Here is a 20,950-nt window from a genome sequence, read left to right as displayed (position 1 = left end):
ATTTCACTTATTTTCACCCACCTTTTTCTCTTTCCCTTTTCAATTCTATGATCTAAACACAGCCTTAATATTTTAACAAGACTCAATGGAAACACCCATGTCCAACCCTTCCTACTCAGAAACTTTTGGGGGCTAGATATCCTCTTGCCAAATCTCAAGGAGGAATATGAAATTAACCTCAAGACTCCGTTAAGTTTTGAACAATATATTAATCTAAACTTGCTGAAAATTTTCTTTTATAGGAATTAACCTTCCAAAATTTTACATGTCTCCTCATAATCTTCATGAGAATTTTTCACTAAAATTTACACTTGGTGATACAATCACATATGCGCTTCCTTTTCCAGAAAAGAAAGGTAAAGCAGCTCTTGAAGGGAACATAATCGAAAATTATCACAAAGTTATGATTCAGTCACACATTGAGACTAAAACGGACAAACTATCAATTCAAACAGGTTCCCAAAATTCATGGTATAATTTCTAAATGATCAAAGTATATATGTTGGCAGCCATTTGCTAGTTACTTGTTACACCTGTGAGCAAATCAGTATAATCACAATGGAGATAAAACTTTAAACTTTGCTTCGAGAACCCCATGTGCTTCATTTGCTTAATGTCAAACCCCGATTCCTTTGAACACCATCCATTACTCGGAGTTAGAACCTGATAGTGGCATCTGGTAAGCATCTTTTGGTTCTGTGTCAGTGATGGAAGGAGGACAATCTTGGTTTGACACCGCTCTCTTCTTGCGTCTCTGATTTGGTCTATCTTCATCATCCTGGAAATTTTCATATGGTGATTGAGCAAACATACAGAAAGCAGAGGAAAATAAAAATGCATAAAACAAATACTGTTTAACATACAAAATGCTTATGCAAGTTCCACTGCAGTGAATTGGGCAGTTATGTATGCATAGCAAAATTAAGATCACTGATATTTATGTTCGTTAGTTGTAATTATGTGTTAAAATAGGAATTAATATTGGAGATTGATGTCAACCGTAAATTGTCTTTACTAAGTATATATAAAAAGTTGCAAAATAGATTTGAATTGTCTTTCTTCCGTTTCTATGAGCTTTGTATGTTTGAAAAGGTTCTATTTCAGTTGAGTGTGAGGTTCTTCCCCAAAGGGTGTGAGTTTCTTCCTCAATGGAAGCGAGTTTCTTACATGTTTCTTCCTTGGGAGTGGAGAACCGCATTTTTGAGTAAGAAACGTCAACCAAGAAGGAAATTTTTGCTACTAAGTGAAAAGCTCGATAACTTAAGCTAAAAATGCTGATTTACCTTTGATGAGGGCAAGCTTCCATCTCTACAACGAAATTTTTTGACGCTTCAAGGAGAACAGTATTTACATCATATTTAATTTTTAATATTTGTTTACTATTTTAATATAAAATTCAAAATTCTAATGCCTCAAACGCCTTGAGGTTTACGCCTCTCCTCATGAGGGAAAAAAATGCCTCACATTACGCATTTGCCTTTAAAAACTTTGGTAATTAGTAGTAAGAGGTGCCAAAAGGAGAAATGTTGGCAGTGGTGCTAAAAATTATTCAGATTTCGAGGTTGGGAACTATATAACACATAACACCAGCAGCCTCTAGGTAGTTCAACACAAAGTGAAACACAATTTCCTTTTCCAAATGAATCATATGTCCTTGAAAAATGGTGGGGGATAACTGTTAAAGAAAATTATTAGAGAATATCAATTAACACAATAATACGGGAATGATTGGTGGTGAGGGAAAAAAGTTCAACTAGCAAGCAATAGATTCCCAACGAAGGAACAATCATACAAGAATGATTCGTGGTGAGGGAGACAGAAAAATCCTTCTTTAGGTTTTTTTTTTTTTTGCCTTTTTTAGTGTCTGTGAGTTTGGGGTGGGGTGGGGTGTTGCTTTTTCAATGAGAATGACAAGTCTAGAAATTGCAAAGCTGGAAAATGTGAATTGTTCAATGAGATGATTCAGAGATATGCTCAATGCTATCACTCAGTACAATAATCTGTTAGGGGCAGAAATAAAATGACAATGATTAGGCAATCACATGGCTGTCAAGAAAATAAAATAAAATAAAAATACAAAACAAAAAAGTCTGCTACCCACAAGGTATATGTGACTGCATTTGAACTAAATGAAGGGAAACTTTGAAGAATATGTTGTGAATGGGATTTATACCACATCCCACCAATGTGAACAAAAGCACACAATGCACACACCAAAGAGAAAAACAATTAGACACAGATTTTGTGGTTCGGCACCAATTGCCAACATCCACAGGAGAGAGATTCAACTATGAATTAAAAAAAAATAATACATGTGAGACGGTTAACACGCTCAAAACCCATATCACTACTAGAATCCCATGCTCAAGAGTAGTTGAGCCATTGATCACTCTAGTGCCTTATCGGTATTTTTTGTCACCCCTTATATCGCTATTTTATGCTCCTCTTAATCTCACCAAAACATAGTCTCCGTGACTATTTATAATAGTCTATCCACAAAAAACCTAGTTCCATAAAATTTGGTAACCAAAACCTACACATTGGGTTTCCCAATAGATTCGGACACTACTATCCTAACCCAAATACATGCTTAAACTAATCTAACAAATGTATGGGACCACATATATCACATGGGTGGATTAATCCTAACAGAATATTAATATAAGTTACTAAATTAATCAAGTAAAATATTATGCAGCCAAGACATCACATATATAAAAAATAATTAGAAGGAAAACAATGATGCTGAAAAGCAGAAAAGGGAAATAAAAGAAAGGACTAATCATGAGTCAGAAGAATATCAATGAAATTACATTGGATTGGAGATGAGGATAATAGCTGGAACAAAAAATAACAATAACAATGCTCCCAGGAGCACAATCTGCCATGACTTACTTTTTTGCTCAGTTGAGTTTGATTATTTGATTGATTTGGATGAGTTGATTGGCTCCTTCGCAGCCAGATGCCACCAAAAGACATCAATGCTCCCAAAAGCAAGACTGGGCCAATCCTTGGATCTCCCAGGCGATTGTGGATTCCATTCATGATGCTACCAATTCTCTGTTTCATTCCCGACCCTTTGGATAGAATGGTTTTGGCACCTACCGACCAAATAGGATCTGCATTTTCGGGAACAAGTGCAGGAGTTTTTGCCCTCTGCGATGAGACAAAACAGAAAAGGTTTTAGCAGAAGCATGGACACTTCTCAGAATGTAATGTGCCGTGTCCGACACTCATCAAATACCTATGTAGCACGGGTGTGGGTATGGATACTGGTACGAGTACGCTAGTACGGCAAAACCTTTCCAAAAAAAAAGGATACGGGTACGGTTGTGGTATGTCAACAAATTTTTTATTTTTCATAGTTTACTGTTTGAGATTCAACCTACAAATCAAAGTTCAATACCAAAATTAAAAGGAAAATTACAAAACCAAAAGAGAAATCACAGTTCAATAATATCAATATCAAAGCAAAGTCCATATGTTATTTTAATACCATTAAATAGGAAAAATTACAAAACTAGGTTTCATTCCAAAAGCAAACTAGAAAAATTTGGAAAGTTGAAAAATCAATTTTCACTTCCATCAATTTCATTATTGAATAATACATCTTTCATCTTTGACACATCAAGTACAAGATTTGCAATTTCAAGTAAATCATAACTCTCTAATAAATTAAATATATCACTATCAATATCCCATAGCTTGGTGTACCCCCGATGCACCCATCATGTACCTACGAAGTACCCACCTGCCAAAAAATGAATAAAAACTACCCGGTAAGTATTTCATGTACCCAATACGCATGCAACCCTAATGGTACGCGTACCAGTACCCATTATGAGTATGGCAATATTTTCGGAGTATCCGTGCTTCATAGCTGGACACTTTCCAACACTTAAACATACATGAAACATATTATGAGTTTGAATAAATAACTTGGAATCCAATGATACAACAAAAATTAAGTAAATTTATACTTATTCTACTCCTTTATACTTCAAAAATGAATATATTTTACTTAAATATTTGTATATAAGACATAATAATTATTTATCCTTATATATGACATATATTTGATAAATACATAAATAAATTATATATTTTGCAGAAGTCCCCAAGGTGTCATGTCCTACATTTTTTTGAAAATTTACATGTCAGTGTGTCCGTGTGTCAATGTCATGTCACATGTTCATGCTTCTTAGTTATCAATAATGGAGTGAAGGTAATTAAACCCCTCAACAAAATACACAAATTCATCCATTCAAGCACCAAAAGGTAGCTTAATTCTAAAAAAAGTTTGTCTATGCTAACTTACAAAAAAGGGGAGCTCCCTAGAGTCACCATCTTCGATTATTTGACAGATCCACTTGATGATCTGCCAACCAAATAAATAGAAACAACTTAACGTGAAAAGGTACAATAAATCACAAAGAATGTTGCATTTGCGTTAACTGCTCAATACAGAGTGAAATATATCTCAATAATTAAACCATGTAGTAAAATCCATCTCATAACAGATAGAAGGCCAAACCTCTAAACTTTCTTCAGAACCATTGTACCTCGCAAAAAGTTGTGATGCAGGATCTACATCGTCATTCAAAAATGCCTCCAACATGTTTTTTGGCTTTTTTTCCTCAATTTTAATACTATCTTCTGTAGCATTCCTTTTGTAACGTACAATAATTAACTGTGGTATATCTGTTATATCCCTCCTAGGTCCACATGTTTCATAGTTGTTCTCTATTTGAGTGTGGAAAAAACAATATCGCTAGAGAAGAGAAATTTAGTGACTAATACAATTGCAAAAGATCATTTTTTAAATGTTCTAGCATAGATTAGTCCATCATGATCATTATTAATTAAAATATTATAATCCATAATAGTAAGCACACATACTTCTACATAAAAAAGAAAAAAAAAACCTACAAATGGTTCTAGGAATAACAATGGAGAGACAGAAAGATCATTCCTTCAACTGAATAAAGCAAAAGCAAACAACCTCTAATCATATGTACCATGCAGTTGCAATGACGTCTTACACAATTACTATTGGGAGTTTATGAATAATTTTCACCTTTGCAATGCATGCCTCATATACGCAACCTGGTGAACTTTAGTTTATTTTTATTAAATAACACCTTCTGTGAGAGGAATCACATTCTGTTTCCTACGCTACATAGCTTGACCTACAGAATAGTATTATTTGTATAGCTGGAGAGGAATCACAATCTTTGTACATATGGCTTGATCACAGAAATTCATTCTATGTACTTCCTACGGTTCTTTGTATTTCATTCTTTGAGATGAATCACATTTTCCTGTGCATATAGCTCGATCCACAGAATAGAATCAACCAACAAAAGTACAATTTTTTTGTCAAAGATAACCTCCAAAGTTTTTAAAATGACCAAGAAGCATAATGAAAAACTTTCACCTTCTTTGGTTTAATTTATGAATAGCATTTGAGTCTTTTGTTTTTCTACAAAAAATTTTTTTTTTTTTTTTGGGGGGGGGGGGTGATCTTTAGTGAATTTTTTTCATATTTTATTTTATGTTTTTACTTTTTAGATGCACCTAATCTAGATGCACTTAAAAAATAAAATATTTGTAAAAAAATATGAAGCTGTCTTTAACATTTTTCAGATTTTTTTTTCAAATATTTTAAATTTTAAGTGCATCTAATTAGGCAAATCTAAAAAAAATAAAAACTAAATTATAAAGAAAAAAATTTGCTAAAGACAAAAAACAAAACAATTTTGAGTTCCAAAAGTTGGTTTTGAACTCAAATAGGATAACAATAAATGATGAATACTTTTAATTGGCCATGTCTCACATGGAGAACATAATCTACTACACCAAACAATTGAGGTGTACATGCTTTGCACTAGACAGGCCATGGCTAAATATGTATATACCAAAGCCTTTAAATATGAATGCGCAAGTCTCAAGGCACCAACACATGCATTTCAAATTTTAAATTTTTATATTTAGTGAGAAAAAGTTATTTAAAACTAAATAAAAAAAACAACGCCCAATTAGTACACATTAATTTTAATTTTGTTCAAAATTAAATATAAATGTATAAATACTTTTCTCCTCAAGGCGTTGAACATTTCATTACAGAATAGGAAACTTGCCCTCATCGAAGATGAACTTGACATTCTTAGTTTCAGCTATTGAACTTCTTACTTGAGTCTTTGCTTTATATTTTTCTTGGTTTTTTCCATGGAATATGATGGTTACAAAAGAGGTTCTTATTTTTTATGTTTAAATATAAAATAGGTATTGGAAAATAAAAAAATAAAAAAAAAAACTAGGTATTATAATAAGCTTAACAACAACCCAAGACAAGCTTTCCATATACATATTGTTACATGGGACTGAGGTACAAGTATCGGGTGCAGGTGTATTTCCAAGCGTCGACCTTCATAAATTTAAATCTTGAGATACGTTTTCAAAATTGGATATGGGTACTAGGACACGTTATATGCACATATATATTATATTTTATATAACAGTCTCGGATGAGATGTGGTAAATTGTGTAGAAATATACTAAAAATTAAATAAGATGTAGGAAAAATATGAAATTTCTATATCTAATTCATGTGAGAGGCTAAAAATATTACTTTATTAACAAATGTTTCTTTTTCTTCATGTATTGTCACAAATTAAAGCATCTGAGTGCCTAAATTGGGTACGAGTGTGGTACACATATCTCATACCCTTACCAATGTCATATCCAGTGAAGACGGGTACTGTGGAGGAAATAGAAGAGTCCATGTAACACAGCTCCTCATATTTATGTGCAAAAGGAGTACAAGGTGCACGTGTTGCACGCCTCAAACTGTGATGTGCAAGTCTTTGGAGAGTTTCGCCCAAAAATAATAAAAAAAACTCAATGCATTTTACCTTAACCTCACCTCGAAGCTAGCCTCAATACATCTTTTAAATACACAATATATTTGAATAAACATGACATATTGTAGGATTTGTGGCTCAAATCATACAATAACTTTCTAAGATTAATAACACATATTTTGAAAGATTATTAAAAAGTACTAGAATTTTTTATTTTTTTTTTTAACGAAAGGAAAAGAAGAGCCATAAAAATGAGAATTACATCCTAAAATTCCAAATCAGTGACAGGCCTCAATAATCTTCTCAAAAAACCATATTCAGATGTCAAAAGGTTTATGAATGCAATCAGATTCTTGGACATTTCCAAAAGTTTCAAGTAGAAATTCTCAGTTGCTTACAGCACTAGAGTATAGCGCATAAGGAAGTTGTGGCGATGTTTTTTGATACCCTGCATTTTCAGTCCAAAGGTCACATGTGGTTTTAGCATTTAATGTTTCAGAATCTATCCTGCTATTAGATTGAATGATTTGTAATGTAAATAATTTCACATCATTTTATGGCAGTATAACACTGTCAGAATTTATAACAGCAATAATCACTGACCACCTTTTCCAACTTAGGCCACCGTTTGGATTAAGACACCGGCACTTTGGCAAAAATCTTCCAATGCCAATAGTGATCCCAACTAAGTTCGACAGAGATTAAATTTCAGAATAAATTGCTACCAAGTACCATACATACTGTATCACATACATGACCCTCAAATTAATTAATCCATTCACTACTACAAATGTGAATTCAACTACAACTAAACTTGGAAAACATTGACATGCCAAACAAACAAAAGATGACACTTACTTGTTGGGCTTCCCCATCAAGCCAGGTAAATGTCAACCGCTTTTCCTTCAGTGCAACAGCCACTAGCGACGACGGCTGATCGTTATCAATTGTGGACAGTGCTTCTTGGATCCTGCGTAGAGTCTTTATCACAGTAATGTACTCCAATTAGTAAACTAGAATATACTAGCATTTGGGCATGCATACATGAATCTTTCTGTTATATTCAATGTCAAATTTTGAATGAGTACACTTTCTGTGTGATAACTTCAAATGAACATCAGGATCTTTGCCAGGATTCAACAAATAAAGTTCTTTCACATTCTGTGTTTTCTTTCTAACCGCTTTCTCTACTATTTTCCTTAAGTTACCTTTTCTATTCTTTTTTAGGTAGTTGTCTATTTAAATTTATGAAGATTTGTCTTCAAAGTTTAGAAAAATCAGCTGGCATCAATAGACAATGATTTCCCAACGAAGTAGCTAAATCATTTCTAGGAAATAACTACCAAGTGGGAATTTAATTTAACATAACAAGCAGGGCAAACAAACTCACTGCACGCATTTTGTTGAGTTCTGGGCTCGATCTTACTGCTAGAATAACACAGTACCAAATTGCCGTTTCATTTCCAGCACGAGAATAGCCACGGGCATCACAACCCAGCTCCATGGACATCACACTTCTCAATTGTGGAAGCTCTAAAAATAAGGTACGGAGAATAAACTAATGTATTACAGTTAGTTTCACAAAATCTTAGAATGTATAATCGGGTTTGTGTTATACATGTATATGTAAATATATCCCAATAAAAAACAACTCCTATCCATCAATATATTCAAAATTGTCAACAAAATTCAAAAAAGGATTCAATGAAGGCTCAACACCCCTCAAGATCCAATTGTAAAAGATGGTTAGAATTCTACTCTTTAAAACAAAAATGAAAGCCTTAAGACTCTTAACACCATCAAAATTTCTTCTATTAAGCTCCATCCAGATGCTCCAAAATAAAATGGGATTTTTCTATTTTCAACTCTGGCTACCCTCCAAGAAAGCAAAAGGTTCCAAACATTTGAAAGGAAGACCCAAGCCACGTCAAACAAGACTAAAATAAGGCCCAAAAGTCCCAAAAGATTTGATCCCTCTCCCTCCTCACATATCACTAACAACAACCCCTCTATCAATTGTTATCTGTCTCAAGCTAGATAGGCCAGCTCCAAATTCTCTCCACAGCAAAGATGTCACCAAATGGGGTTGTTTGGCATCCCCTACAACAGCATATTTTTTTATTTTTTTATCTTTTTTAGGTCACGTCACCTCTTTACTTTTCTGCACATTTTAAAGGCTATATGACAAATTAAATTTCATAAATTCAAATCATTACAACATCACAAGTCAATTTAGATCTTCCCCTCCTAACATTTTCATTTATGGTGATCATATCACTTTTACTTACTGTTGCATCTACAAGTCTTTGTTGCACATAACAACCATCTTTATCAGCGCAAGGCTACCTCCTTTTTTAAAATAGAAAATAAATAAATATATCAAACTCAACCTAAAATTAGTTCATCCAAAAAACCAACAAGGAATTCCCTAAAACAATCGCCAAACTCCAATTAATTAAAGGAATCACTAAAACAATCACCCACTTCTTAATTCATGCACTCCAACCTCAAAAATTTTATAACACCACTACTTTCAAATACAACACAATATGCACAACATTAAGGTTCAAACATTCACAAGTGGGGATCAAAAACCCTGATATTTGCACTGAGGTTCATTACATTTCTACCTTTTTTACTTGTGCTCCCTCCCTCCCTCCCTAGGAACATGTTTTAAGCCAATCCAAAAATGTCGATATTTCTGCTAACAAATCTGTGACTTTCTCATTGTTTTAACTAGTATATTCATTTTCAAACTTTTTTATGGTATATTGTAGCATTATTATTATTATTTTTATTTAAGGAAGCTAACATATTCTGACTAAAGCCAAGAATTTACATATATGTAAAGGGATTTAAGCAACACAAAACTGACTCCTTTGCAACCCCAAGTCAGAATGCGGATTGGAAATTTTGATGAGATTATCCTGTGTTTTGCTCTTTCCTTTTATTTATCGTTTATCATTCATGTTTTTATAGTTTAATATATTAAAAAGGTTGTATTTATGCCTTGCTTCATGGGAACAAAGAATGCCTTGTCTAATCTCTCGTCCATGATAACCATAATCTCAACATAGAACAACTTACGAGCATTTAGTAGATCACAGAAGTAAACTAAATCAGCTAGAGGATATCTACAATAATATTTGTATAATAGCACAGCCCATTGGAACCAATAAACACAACCTAGTCAGTTTCCCAGTAACTCTCAAATGCAGACATAAGACGATCCCTTACAAGCAACTTTGCAGGATGCATTGCTGAGTCATTTATTCTACTATGTGGGAAAAATGGTGGACACTCTGCAGGCTTGTACTCTCGTAAAATCTAAAGAAAAAGGATTACTTTATAAGGAGGGCCACATTTGACAAAAGATTCTACCACAAATTTACACTACACGGAAAAAAGGTTGCAACACAACATCCTATCAAATGAAAACAAAATCATAACCTGCAAAGTTCTGTACAATTCAATTCATGTGAAGGAAATTATCAAGGAAGATTTCTACATAGGAAAACAAGTACCGAGGAAACACTTCATAGTCAGATTAGCTGATCCAATATTTCAAGAACAGAGAAATGATTGGTACAGTTCCCAGAAAAAATTATCAAAATATAATCTAGATTTTTTCCCCTTTTGTTGAAGAAAATAACTACATAAATGACTCTAGTCAGTGGATAAAAAGACTGATGACAACAAGAACCTCCAAATAATCATGAAGCTAACAGTTTGTACTTGTCAATCGCATGAGGTTTACTTGCACATTAGAATCACTGTAACAAGCCATTTACACAATGGTTGACTCAGTTAAGTAATATGACAGGGCAAATTTTGTTATAGTGTCAAGGCCCTAGATTATAAAACTTGATAAAGTACAAACAAACAGCATTACCTTGATGTTTATTCTGTTCCATTATATCTACAAACCATGAATTGTTGGCAGGTCCTGCAGATAATGTGCACTGCTTAGCTTGTTATGTACACATTATTTATGTTAACTTGTTATGTACACATTATTTATGTTACAGAGAGTACCAAGAAATACTATGAAACGAAACAAAAAGAGAGTGCATACCATGGTACACAACAGGTTTAACACCATGTTCTTTTAAAAATACAATTGCAGGTGCAGATTCCACTCCAAACCTGTTGTTGATAATAAGAACACTATCAAGATCATACTCTATTTTGGAAAAAAATTATGAAGCACCACATTTTTGAAGGTGGCGTTTCACGATCAAGTTTCCAAAGATTGGAAGGGGAAAGGGAACCAAAATTAGTCTCCCAAAAAAAAAGTACAGTCCAGTATGCTGGTTAGAGTAACCAATCTTTCTAACCAATAAGCCCATTAGCCTGATGCATAATTGACGAAAAAGACGAAAAAAGAACAGTCGATTCTTCTCTGAACTATTTAATAAGGAACAAAAAAATAGATGCCTTCCAGAAAAAAGGAACAAAAAAGTAGAAAAAGAAAAAGAAAATTTCAGAAAAGACATGACGATTAAATATGAATAGTGTTGTCAGAATCGTTATGAAAAATATATGTATTGCGGATTCATATGTTGTTAGATTGAATCGTGAGATACATTTTGCATTGTATCAATTTCATATTGTATCACAATTTAACATGTGTTTCTTGATTAGCTATCAATACCTTCTCTTTCACCTATAGCCCTACTAACAGCATTTTGCAGTATCAATTGCCATTGCCCGCACTCGTTGAACAATCCAAAACCATATTATCAAAAAACCCCATACCAAGGAGACCCAAATCCAAATAAACCCTAAAGCAAAAATGACTCTCATACTCCCTTTGCTACAAAAAAATTGAACAACTATCATGAATCTAATTCAGGTGAAAGAAACAAAGAGCTTACACACACAGACCATTTGGAATTGGGTTGAGACCCAAGATTTGGGCCAAAAGGCTTGTTTGGACTATGACCATATACCTCATAACAAGTATGTTTAAGCTATACTCATCATCCAAGTCCTAAAGAAAGTCTTTGGTTGCAAACTGGAACCAAACGAACTAGCGACCAAGATGTTGGGCGCAATTGAAAAACAAAAATCTCGTATAATTTTTATATTTGCAATGAAACCTCATTAATCCTTTTGTTATATTAAATTTTGAATTTTCTTTCCAATTTCTTATTAGTTGGATATTTGGGTTTCTAATGAATGCATATTTACCTTTTTGTCGAATTTGTAAGTTTTTAGAGATTATTTTTCATGTCATTGGTTATATGCATTAGTACTTCATTTTTTCAATATATTTATGTAACATATGTAAGTACTTTTTATTTATTTATCTATGTGGGTATCTACATCATGCTTGGCACATGGGGCGTCACGTCATCACCATCACACATCCACGTGGCAGACCCCTGAGGCATCACGGTGAGTTGGGGTTGTATGCCTAGCCTAAGCGCGAGCATGCACACTACCAAGTATGAAAACAGGACCACAGCTCACCTAGAGCTCTCCATGGCCCTTCATGACTCATAAGAAATATATTCTCTATACACTCACCCCAACTCCATAGCAAATAGTTGGACCCTTGACTCACCTATGTTTACTTAGCTGCAGGTTGAGCCATTGGCTCACCCATGCACTCACCCCCTTGGCTGCCTAGGTTGGGAGAAGGACCTAAGCACTCTCACTTGGGATCATTGGAAGATTGTGGATTGGAGGCTAAGACCTCGGGATCGTCAAGATCGTGTAACTGTCTCCCTGCAGTAACAGTTCCATCTTGACCTAGCTTAGAGAAAAGGGACGTTAACCTTACACTTATACCTATTGCATATACAATACGCCTCTCAAGATATCATACCTACACCTGCAGCTCCTATGATGCAACCTTCCCAATGACCTGAATCATAATACACAGCTAGTAGGCTGATATCACCCTCCTGTCGAGTTGAGGAGAACTCGCCACCTGTCTTGAGGTTGCTTGGGCTCCAATACTCCTAGAGTCTATATAATGGCATCATAAGTGCAACCACAATCATAACAAGAGCAACAAGAATCATACAACATATACAAAGTGTTCAAGGTCTCTCACTGCCACCCCTTTCCTCTCTAAGCCTACCTCGGTCTTCTCCTCTTCCACCTCCGATGATCTCGGGCCATTTAAGTGCCCGCCATCTTCCCAGAGGTCAATGACCGATCGCCTCTAACTTCTCTTACCCACAATCTGTAGTCATATATGTTAATGTATTTTATTATACATGATATGACATTAGACATGATACACAATGCACAAAAGTGATATAACAATACATGACATGTATTCAACAACACTAATGAAAAGAATTTTCATCACTTGATTTTCATCTAAAAACTTATTTTGTAATTTAATAGTCAAAAGCAAAATAGAAGAAACAAATATGCTTGGAGGTTGATTTCATAATCTTCACATGGAAATTTAAGGAGATGCCAACGAAAGCATGAAATGATACAAAACATTTGTGATCCTAAGTGAGATTACAAAACAGATGAATGAAATGAAAATTTTAAAAGTTTGCACAAGTTTTTCAAAGGATTCGAAATATGAATAATCAGACACTGACAGCTTTAAAGCTGTGTAGCATGGACTCTGGTAGATATATTCAATCTAACTGTCAAGCCTCTTCCAGAACCCCAGATCTTATGATGGGACTTGGCTCAAAATACATTCAAGGGCTCGGTAGGGCTACAGGGAAACATCCTGAACATTCAAATGCCTTATATTTCATTTAATACTGAAATGAAAATTGTTATCCCCTTTAAGGATACAACTGCATAGTGAAATTTAGAAAGATGTCGTTGAAAGAAAAAGTTCGTGGAAGTCTTTCCATGTGAGGCAAGAAAAACTTTTTCACTATCAAATTTGAGCTTGTCATTCTTCTTCCATCATAACATAAGTAGGATTTTGTTTATTCACACATAGCACTTTGTTATTGTCATGGGTAACATGACGACAGACGTTTTCTACCCCCTACTATTGCAATAAATAAAGAAATTTGATAACTACACTTATCCAAGATATAACAGCTTTCCAGATCAAAGTAGAAGTTTAACATGAAGTAGATAGTTGTGACTGCAAAAAAATCTGGTTTTGCTGCAAAAAGAATTCCCCATTTATCATCTATCCTTCAAGCCAATATAAGAAAGAATAATGATAGCTGCTTCTGTTCGATGAAGAAAGGAATAATTTAAAATAGTTCTGATACTATTCTAAGATTTATTGCTGGTTAAATGACAAGAATATTTGGGGATTAGTCGGGACAACCCGATGCCAATCCAGAAAAAAAAAAAGACAAGAATATTCACAAAACTAGGAAATTATTCCGAAGGAAGCTTGTAAGAACATTTTGTTAAAATGTACCAAAACCTACCACTACACCTACTCCACCTACTACTCCACCTACTACATACCTACCTCCTCTAATCTTCTATATATAGGACTCATTGTAAACATAACATACAACAATCAATCAATAATACATCAATTTTAACATGGTATCAGAGCAAGGTTAAGCATTTAGTATTTTTCGCTTCACCGGCGGGCGGCAACCTCGCCTTGGCCGCCCGCCGGACCTCAACCTAGTCTGCTAGAATTTTCTACACATACCTTAAAATTTCTTCGAGTCCACCACCTTCACGCCCAACTCCTTCGAGTCGCTGTCCTTGACTCACCCATCGAAAGGCCTTCACCTCTCTCCATCGCTACGCGAGGTCAGTACATGATGGCGGCCATGAAGCGCCTGTTGTTGAAGGCTTCACCTTTGTCATCCTCAGCCATCAAAAGGTGAAGCCTTCAAAAGGCCATGTAGATAGAATCACTGCAGACAGAATCACTAAAGGCCATGTAGACTCCATGCTCAAGCTCGCCGAGCTTCTCTGCATCTCTCTCAACTACGTCTCTTTGAAGCACCTCCTCCGCCGTCCTCCGTCGCGCAGCACCTCCTTCCGCCGCAGCATTACTACGCCGACGCCGCCTTCGAACATGGCGGCTGTTCTCGACGGCGTTATCATCATCGCGGCTACTCTAGTTTCTAACGCTTCTGTCCGTTATCTCCAAAGTGAGATCTAGATCTGTTGAGAAGTCGTTCGTCGCTTCAACAACAACAACAAAATCACCATATGAAGCCACCATTCCATGGGTCTCAGTTGTTTAAGCTTTCGTGGTCGAATAACATGATCTCATGTTGTTCTGTAGGTGTGTGGTGTTTGGTAACATACACAGTATGTATACATATACATATCTATATATACATACTCCTCTCCGACTTCCACGTCACCTTCCTCGTCTCCGATCACGTCCACAATCGCCTCCTCCGTCAAACAAACGTTTCGAACACTATCCTCGATTCCGTTTCGAAACGATTTCCAATGGAATCCCCACCGAGAGCTCCAGATCCGGCACTGATTTTCTAACTAAATTGATTGATTCTTTGAGAACCGTAATAAAACCGCTTTTCAGCGAATTGTTTTGCTCTAATCGACTGAGTTACGAGTCGACTCGGCCAGTCACGTGCATCATAGCCGATGGGTTACTGAGTTTTACAATTGATGTTGCTGAAGAGATGGGTATTCCAATCGTTTACTTCCGGACAATCAGCGCTTGTGCTGGGAGGTAAAGATGCACTGATTGATGTCGGTACATGGGGAAGTGAACTCACGTGGGTGGTAATTTGGCCCACGGTTTTGATCAAAACCAGCATATAGTTTCAAAGAGATAAATATATTATATAAATTTTTCTATTTTAAAATATTTTCCACCCAAAATCATCATCACATTTTCCACCGCCCAACTTTTCCTTAAACCTCAATTTTTTATCTTTTCTTTTTTTTAAAAAAAAAAAAAAAAAAAAAACAAACAAACAAATTCATTCCATCTAATTTTTCTGCTCAGTCTTGTACCTTCAAGCCATTCGGATTTGCTCCATAACCTTTTTTTTATTCATATCGGGACTTCGCCCTGATCCCCATTTTACACCAAAAAAAAAAAAAAAAAACAAAAAACAAAAATTTCCATACACCATTGCTGTTTTTCACAGATCCGTGTGATACAGATTTGCACACCAAACCTTACCTTATTTTATTCATCTCAGGGATCCACCCCGATCACAATTACAAAAAAAAAAAAAAAAAAAAAAAAAAAAAAAAAAAAAAAACCCAAACAAACAAACAAACAAAACAACCACATCCACAGGCGGGATTTTTCTTCTCTACTCTGCCGCCGGTCTCTTCTTCTTGCCTTCATCCTGAGCGGCCCTTGACGGTGTTGCCTCCGTGTTTCCCACTCCACTGGGCACGATCACTACTCCCTGCTCCTCCACTGCAGCATATGGCGGACCTCCAAATCGGAACATCACGGTGGCCTTCCGCTTCAGCTCCTTATTTTCCGCCTTTAGCACACTTATCTCTGCTCGCGCATCCTTATACATGCGCTGGAGTAGAGCCAGTTGGGCGTTTAACTGCTGCACCTCATTTGTCCTACTTTGCAGCCGGTGCGACAGGTTTGTGACCGCCGTCATGGTCTCCACACATGACTTCAAAGTATACTGATTGGCTTCAATATCAGTTTGCACCGCCATTTTTTGCTCCACCGACCGCATCGAAAAGTTCAATGGAGCAAAACCAGAGGCGCTTGGTTGAGGTTCACTGGCCACCGCACCAGTTATCTCTCTTGTTGACTCGTTGAGGTCGGGAAAGAGAGTGAGCAGACCACGGGACGAAGAGGCCATATTCTGGATAGCTGAACGGGAAGACGAGGCCATGTTATGGGTTGCTGAGTGTTTCAGAGAAGGGTTGGTTACAGAGTGTTTACAGAGTGTTTCAAGATTTGCAGCTCTTAGCGACAAGCTCTCAGAGAACAAAGAGGTTTCAACTGGTTTGTTATGCTTCCAAGCCTCAGCCTCCGCTTCGGTTTATAAAGACCATGATGAAGAGGCAGACACGCGCATCATGCGCCGCTCGGCGCTAGACGACAACATGGGCGCTCCTTTTGATGGCACGCCTTTTGATGGCACGCCTTTTTATAGATTGGGCACGCCTTTTGATGGCACGCCTTTTGAAAGATTGGGCACACCTTTTGAGGGTGCGACTTTTACAAGGGTCCGACAAGACTCTGTAAACTGTCCCGACATTGATTCCGGTTAGCTCCTTCATGGGTCCAACAAGACTCTGTAAACTGTCCCGACATTGATTCCGGTTAGTTTCTACAAGGGTCCAGCAAGACTCCGTAAACTGTCACAACAACTGTCACAACATTGTCTGCTACAACGGTCCGACATGACCCCATAAACTGTCTTCTACATCGGTCTGACACAACCATCCAGTGTCCTCTACAACGTTATGACACCACCATACAGTGTCCTCTACAACGTTATGACACCACCATACAGTGTCTTCACCAATGGTCTGACACGACCATACAGTGTCTCCTATCCTTTTTTATTTTATGTATTAGTCTATTTTCCTGTTTTGTTACTCTCTCCAAACTCAAGTTGGTTAGTTCCTATCCCCCTTGAGTTTGCGGGGGGCTGTTAAAATGTACCAAAACCTACCACTACACCTACTCCACCCACTTCACCTACTCCACCTACTACTCCACCTACTACATACCTACCTCCTCTAATCTTCTATATATAGGACTCATTGTAAACATAACATACAACAATCAATCAATAATACATCAATTTTAACACATTTAAGATATTAATCTTTCCTTTTCTTTTTCTTTTTTTAAAAAAAGGAAGCGGGAAAAAAAAAAGCATTCCTATACATTCTCCCAAAAAAGAAAAGAAAGAAAATACACGTACACATTCCACCAAAAGGAAGATTCCTCTTCTCGCCATGGCACAAATGCGAAAGCAGCATATGGCCAATAATTTAGGGCAGCTTGACGCACGAATGGAGCTGCACGCTCCCTTGTTTCTGAGAAGAAAATGACTTTCACCTGTTATCCAGCATTGAAAAATCAATTAAGGATGATAATAGATATATATATATATATATAAAAAAAAAAAAAAAACATGAATCTACCCATGGTATTGAAACCAAACAGTGCAAGAATGAGCGTGGCGGTGTCATCAAAGAAGGAACACATGCCTTACATAACATCATGTTGTAAAGTATCAATTTGGATGGGTAGCACAGTCAAACTAAAATAAAATATATAACTTGGATTTCACGGAAAGAAATAAAAGAACTAAAGACATGATTACACGTAGCATTTCTTCCTCTTATTTGTTTCAAGGGTCCATAAGAAGATTGCTGGATCATAATTTTTGGTCAAGTAGTAACTGTTAAATAGTTTTATTGGTGTGACAATAAATTATAATCAAAATTATCAAAGTGGAAAATAATACTAAATAGTACACAGTAAACAAAATAGACTGATTAGCAATATATGGGAACTGAAAATAATTTGTACCTTATGAGGACGGTTTTTTCTCACAAAACTTTGTAGCTGGAATAAATATATAATTCCATATCAGTTCCAATAAAAAGCCATTAAAAAACAAGAAAGCAAGAGAAACATTATTATCTCCAATGCAAGCTGGTTTCAGTTAAAAGTACTATGCAAAATGATAAAGGAATATCAAAAGTCATTAGTGATTTATGTCAGGCAAGCATGCAGCTCGACAATTGAGAAGTAGGAAGGACTAAACCAGGTAAAACTCTAATGTCTGCCAACATTCGCACGGAGATGCAGCCTTCACACCTGAACAGATTTTCTCAAACTTGTCTGCCAACCTTTTACAATTGCCCCAATTAATGGCTTCGTGTGCATGGTAAATTCAGCATACATGGAAAAGGGGAGGATCAATTACTCCTCTTTTTTTCTCATTCTTTTTTTCTCCTGGAACATTTGAGGAAAGGGGGTAATCAAACCATAACCTCCTAATGATGTAAACCAGTTCTCGCCACTGCCTAACTCCAGTGGTTAAGATAAATTATGCTGTCCACCACAAAGGTTTGGCTTCAATACACTTGCTACCCTATGCTATGGTATTAATAGTTACACTGACTTCCTCTATTTGGGAAATCATGTAATAGATTTCCTCCTGTTGCTAACTGACCATTGGTGATAAAAATGAAATATGATGACATCATATTTTGAAATTTCGAAATGCCTACTTTACCCTTGATATAAGTTATAACTAGCCCAAATGGTGACATGTGTCACTCTAAGCCAGATCATCTATCACCACCACTTCTCTCTCTACATACACATTAATTGGACACAACAACCCCATTACCATTGTCAAAGGTGGAGGGCATGGGATTCATCATCGCTCATATTATGGTGGATCTATCAAAAATCAAAGAAAGAGATAAAAGATGGAGGGAAAGAGGCTGCTAGAGAAATATGGGTCTTGGACCTGTTGGTGGAATGATTTTGTTCAGGTTTCATTTGGAGAAGAGGGTTGTGATGATTATGTTGAGAGGGTTGTGATGATTATGTTGAGAAAAAAAAGGTTTTGGGTGCTAAATTGGAGGAAACAATAAGGGCTTTAATTCATAAAGTTTAAAGAATAAATTGACATCATCTGTTAATAGTGTTTCCAACAAAGTCTGACAAGGGTGGTCAATGTAGTTTTTATATGATAGGGTCAATGAGAGTATTATGGCCAAACCTTAGGAGTGGTCAGTGTAATTTAGCCATAAAAAATTCTTTTACCTTCTCTTTTTAAGTGGAAAAGAACATGGTCAAATTGTTACCCATCTTTACCCAAACCTATATCAGTTTAATAGAGAACATGAGTGAGACAAAAAGAAGGGTTTAGAAAAGAAAGAAAAAAAATGCTGGAGTCCCCATCCAACAATGAACTTAGTCATGATTATGCAAATATTAAATTCAAGAGAATATTGCATGATATTGATCAAATGCTAATTATCAGAAAAGACTCCTAACTAAATAATGATTTCTTATCATATTGCTTTTTCAGTGCATCAATCTATGAAATTCCACTCCAGCATTACAACATAATGCAAGCCTAGCCAATCGTTCCCAACAAAAGTTCATTCCTTCTACCTTATTCTCCACAAATTAACTTCAAAATTCAAGATAATTATAATCTGTTATGGTCACAAACACTAGAACCATCCAACCTTATTGAACTCTAAACCCACAACCTTTCTTGGCCCTAAAAGTACTAAAAATTCGAGTGTAGACAGCATCATCCAAGTTTCCTAAACTATCCTATGTCACAATTTAGTCATAACAAAATGTGTATATGGACCCAGGAAAGAGTGTATTTATTACCAATGAATCCTTTGAGTAGTATAGAATGCGAGGCAAACTTAGGATCGTGGTTGCAAACCAATTAGTAGCAGCATCAACAGAAAGCTCTCCCTCATACCTGCATCAAACAATCAAAACAATGTTAAAATTTCCTTTAGAATCCATCAAGTAGAAAATTATAAGACAAATCCCATAATATATATATATATATATAGAGAGAGAGAGAGAGAGATTACATTGGGCATAAATAGAAATGTGCAAAGTTATAAAGCTTGTGTGTTGACTTTAAAACTCACAATGCAACATGAGGGCAGCTTTCAAAATTTAAACCTCAGGCGGAAACAACCTAATTAGACAATTTGCAGTGTTACATCCAGAGGGAAATGCAATGAGTGAAGGCAAGCCTATACATATCAAATGAAGTTAAAATAGGGGAAGGAGTCAAGTGCTTATAACAATAATAGTTGTTCTCCCAACTGTCTAACAAGCATAATCAAACAATATATATAAATGACAAACAAGAAAATAATATAAAATAATTTATTCAATTGAAAGCATGACTAAATTCCAGAAAGTGATAGAAAGTTCTTACTAGGGAGAAAATCAAGTGAAAATCATTTCAGTCATACAATCCAGATTTACTGTCTACTAGGGGTGGGCATCGACTGGGTTGGGTCTGGCTTCCACTTTATAGTAAGAATAAATGCATTATCCCAAGGCCCACCCAACCTCGGCCCTAATCTAACCATCCCAAATTCAGCCCTAAAAATACTTCTACATCCCAAGCGCTCACAATTAACTCGGTATATTCTTTGTGCAGTTCATTTATGTCAGGATGCAGTCCTAT

The 20,950-nt window shown here is 35.9% G+C and overlaps 2 protein-coding genes across 8 annotated transcripts in view; both read right to left on the bottom strand.

Annotated features, from left to right (window-relative positions):
* Nucleotides 1-7,724, bottom strand: part of LOC114268225 (uncharacterized) — a 267,263-nt gene extending 259,539 nt beyond the window's left edge. The window contains exon 1 of the mRNA XM_082910095.1: nt 5,391-7,724. The gene's annotated coding sequence lies outside the window, so the exon portion shown is untranslated. The remainder of the gene's footprint in view (nt 1-5,390) is intronic.
* The window catches only part of LOC114291007 (uncharacterized), a 24,275-nt gene continuing 3,533 nt past the window's right edge, over nt 209-20,950 (bottom strand). For 2 of the 7 annotated variants that reach the window (XM_082910087.1, XM_082910088.1), the window contains exons 4-15: nt 20,450-20,507; nt 20,125-20,221; nt 18,289-18,324; nt 17,675-17,811; nt 10,939-11,009; nt 10,756-10,809; nt 8,254-8,396; nt 7,722-7,844; nt 4,535-4,771; nt 4,319-4,378; nt 2,896-3,156; nt 209-778 (exon numbers count right to left, since the gene is read on the bottom strand). In XM_082910087.1, coding sequence (XP_082766213.1) covers nt 647-778; nt 2,896-3,156; nt 4,319-4,378; nt 4,535-4,771; nt 7,722-7,844; nt 8,254-8,396; nt 10,756-10,809; nt 10,939-11,009; nt 17,675-17,811; nt 18,289-18,324; nt 20,125-20,221; nt 20,450-20,507 — 1,409 coding nt within the window. In that variant the 3' untranslated portion in view covers nt 209-646. Of the gene's footprint in view, nt 779-2,895; nt 3,157-4,318; nt 4,379-4,534; nt 4,772-7,721; nt 7,845-8,253; nt 8,397-10,755; nt 10,810-10,938; nt 11,010-17,674; nt 17,812-18,288; nt 18,325-20,124; nt 20,222-20,339; nt 20,508-20,950 lie in introns of all 7 variants that reach the window. The other 5 variants (XM_082910089.1, XM_082910090.1, XM_082910092.1 and 2 more) reach the window with 5 other exon arrangements.

This window comes from Camellia sinensis, chromosome 15 (genome assembly GCF_055761805.1).
Source record: "Camellia sinensis isolate YWXY chromosome 15, ASM5576180v1, whole genome shotgun sequence".
NCBI classification, from domain to species: domain Eukaryota; kingdom Viridiplantae; phylum Streptophyta; class Magnoliopsida; order Ericales; family Theaceae; genus Camellia; species Camellia sinensis.
Note: the sequence above shows the minus strand (reverse complement) of the source record. Positions and strands in the feature narration are given on the sequence as shown.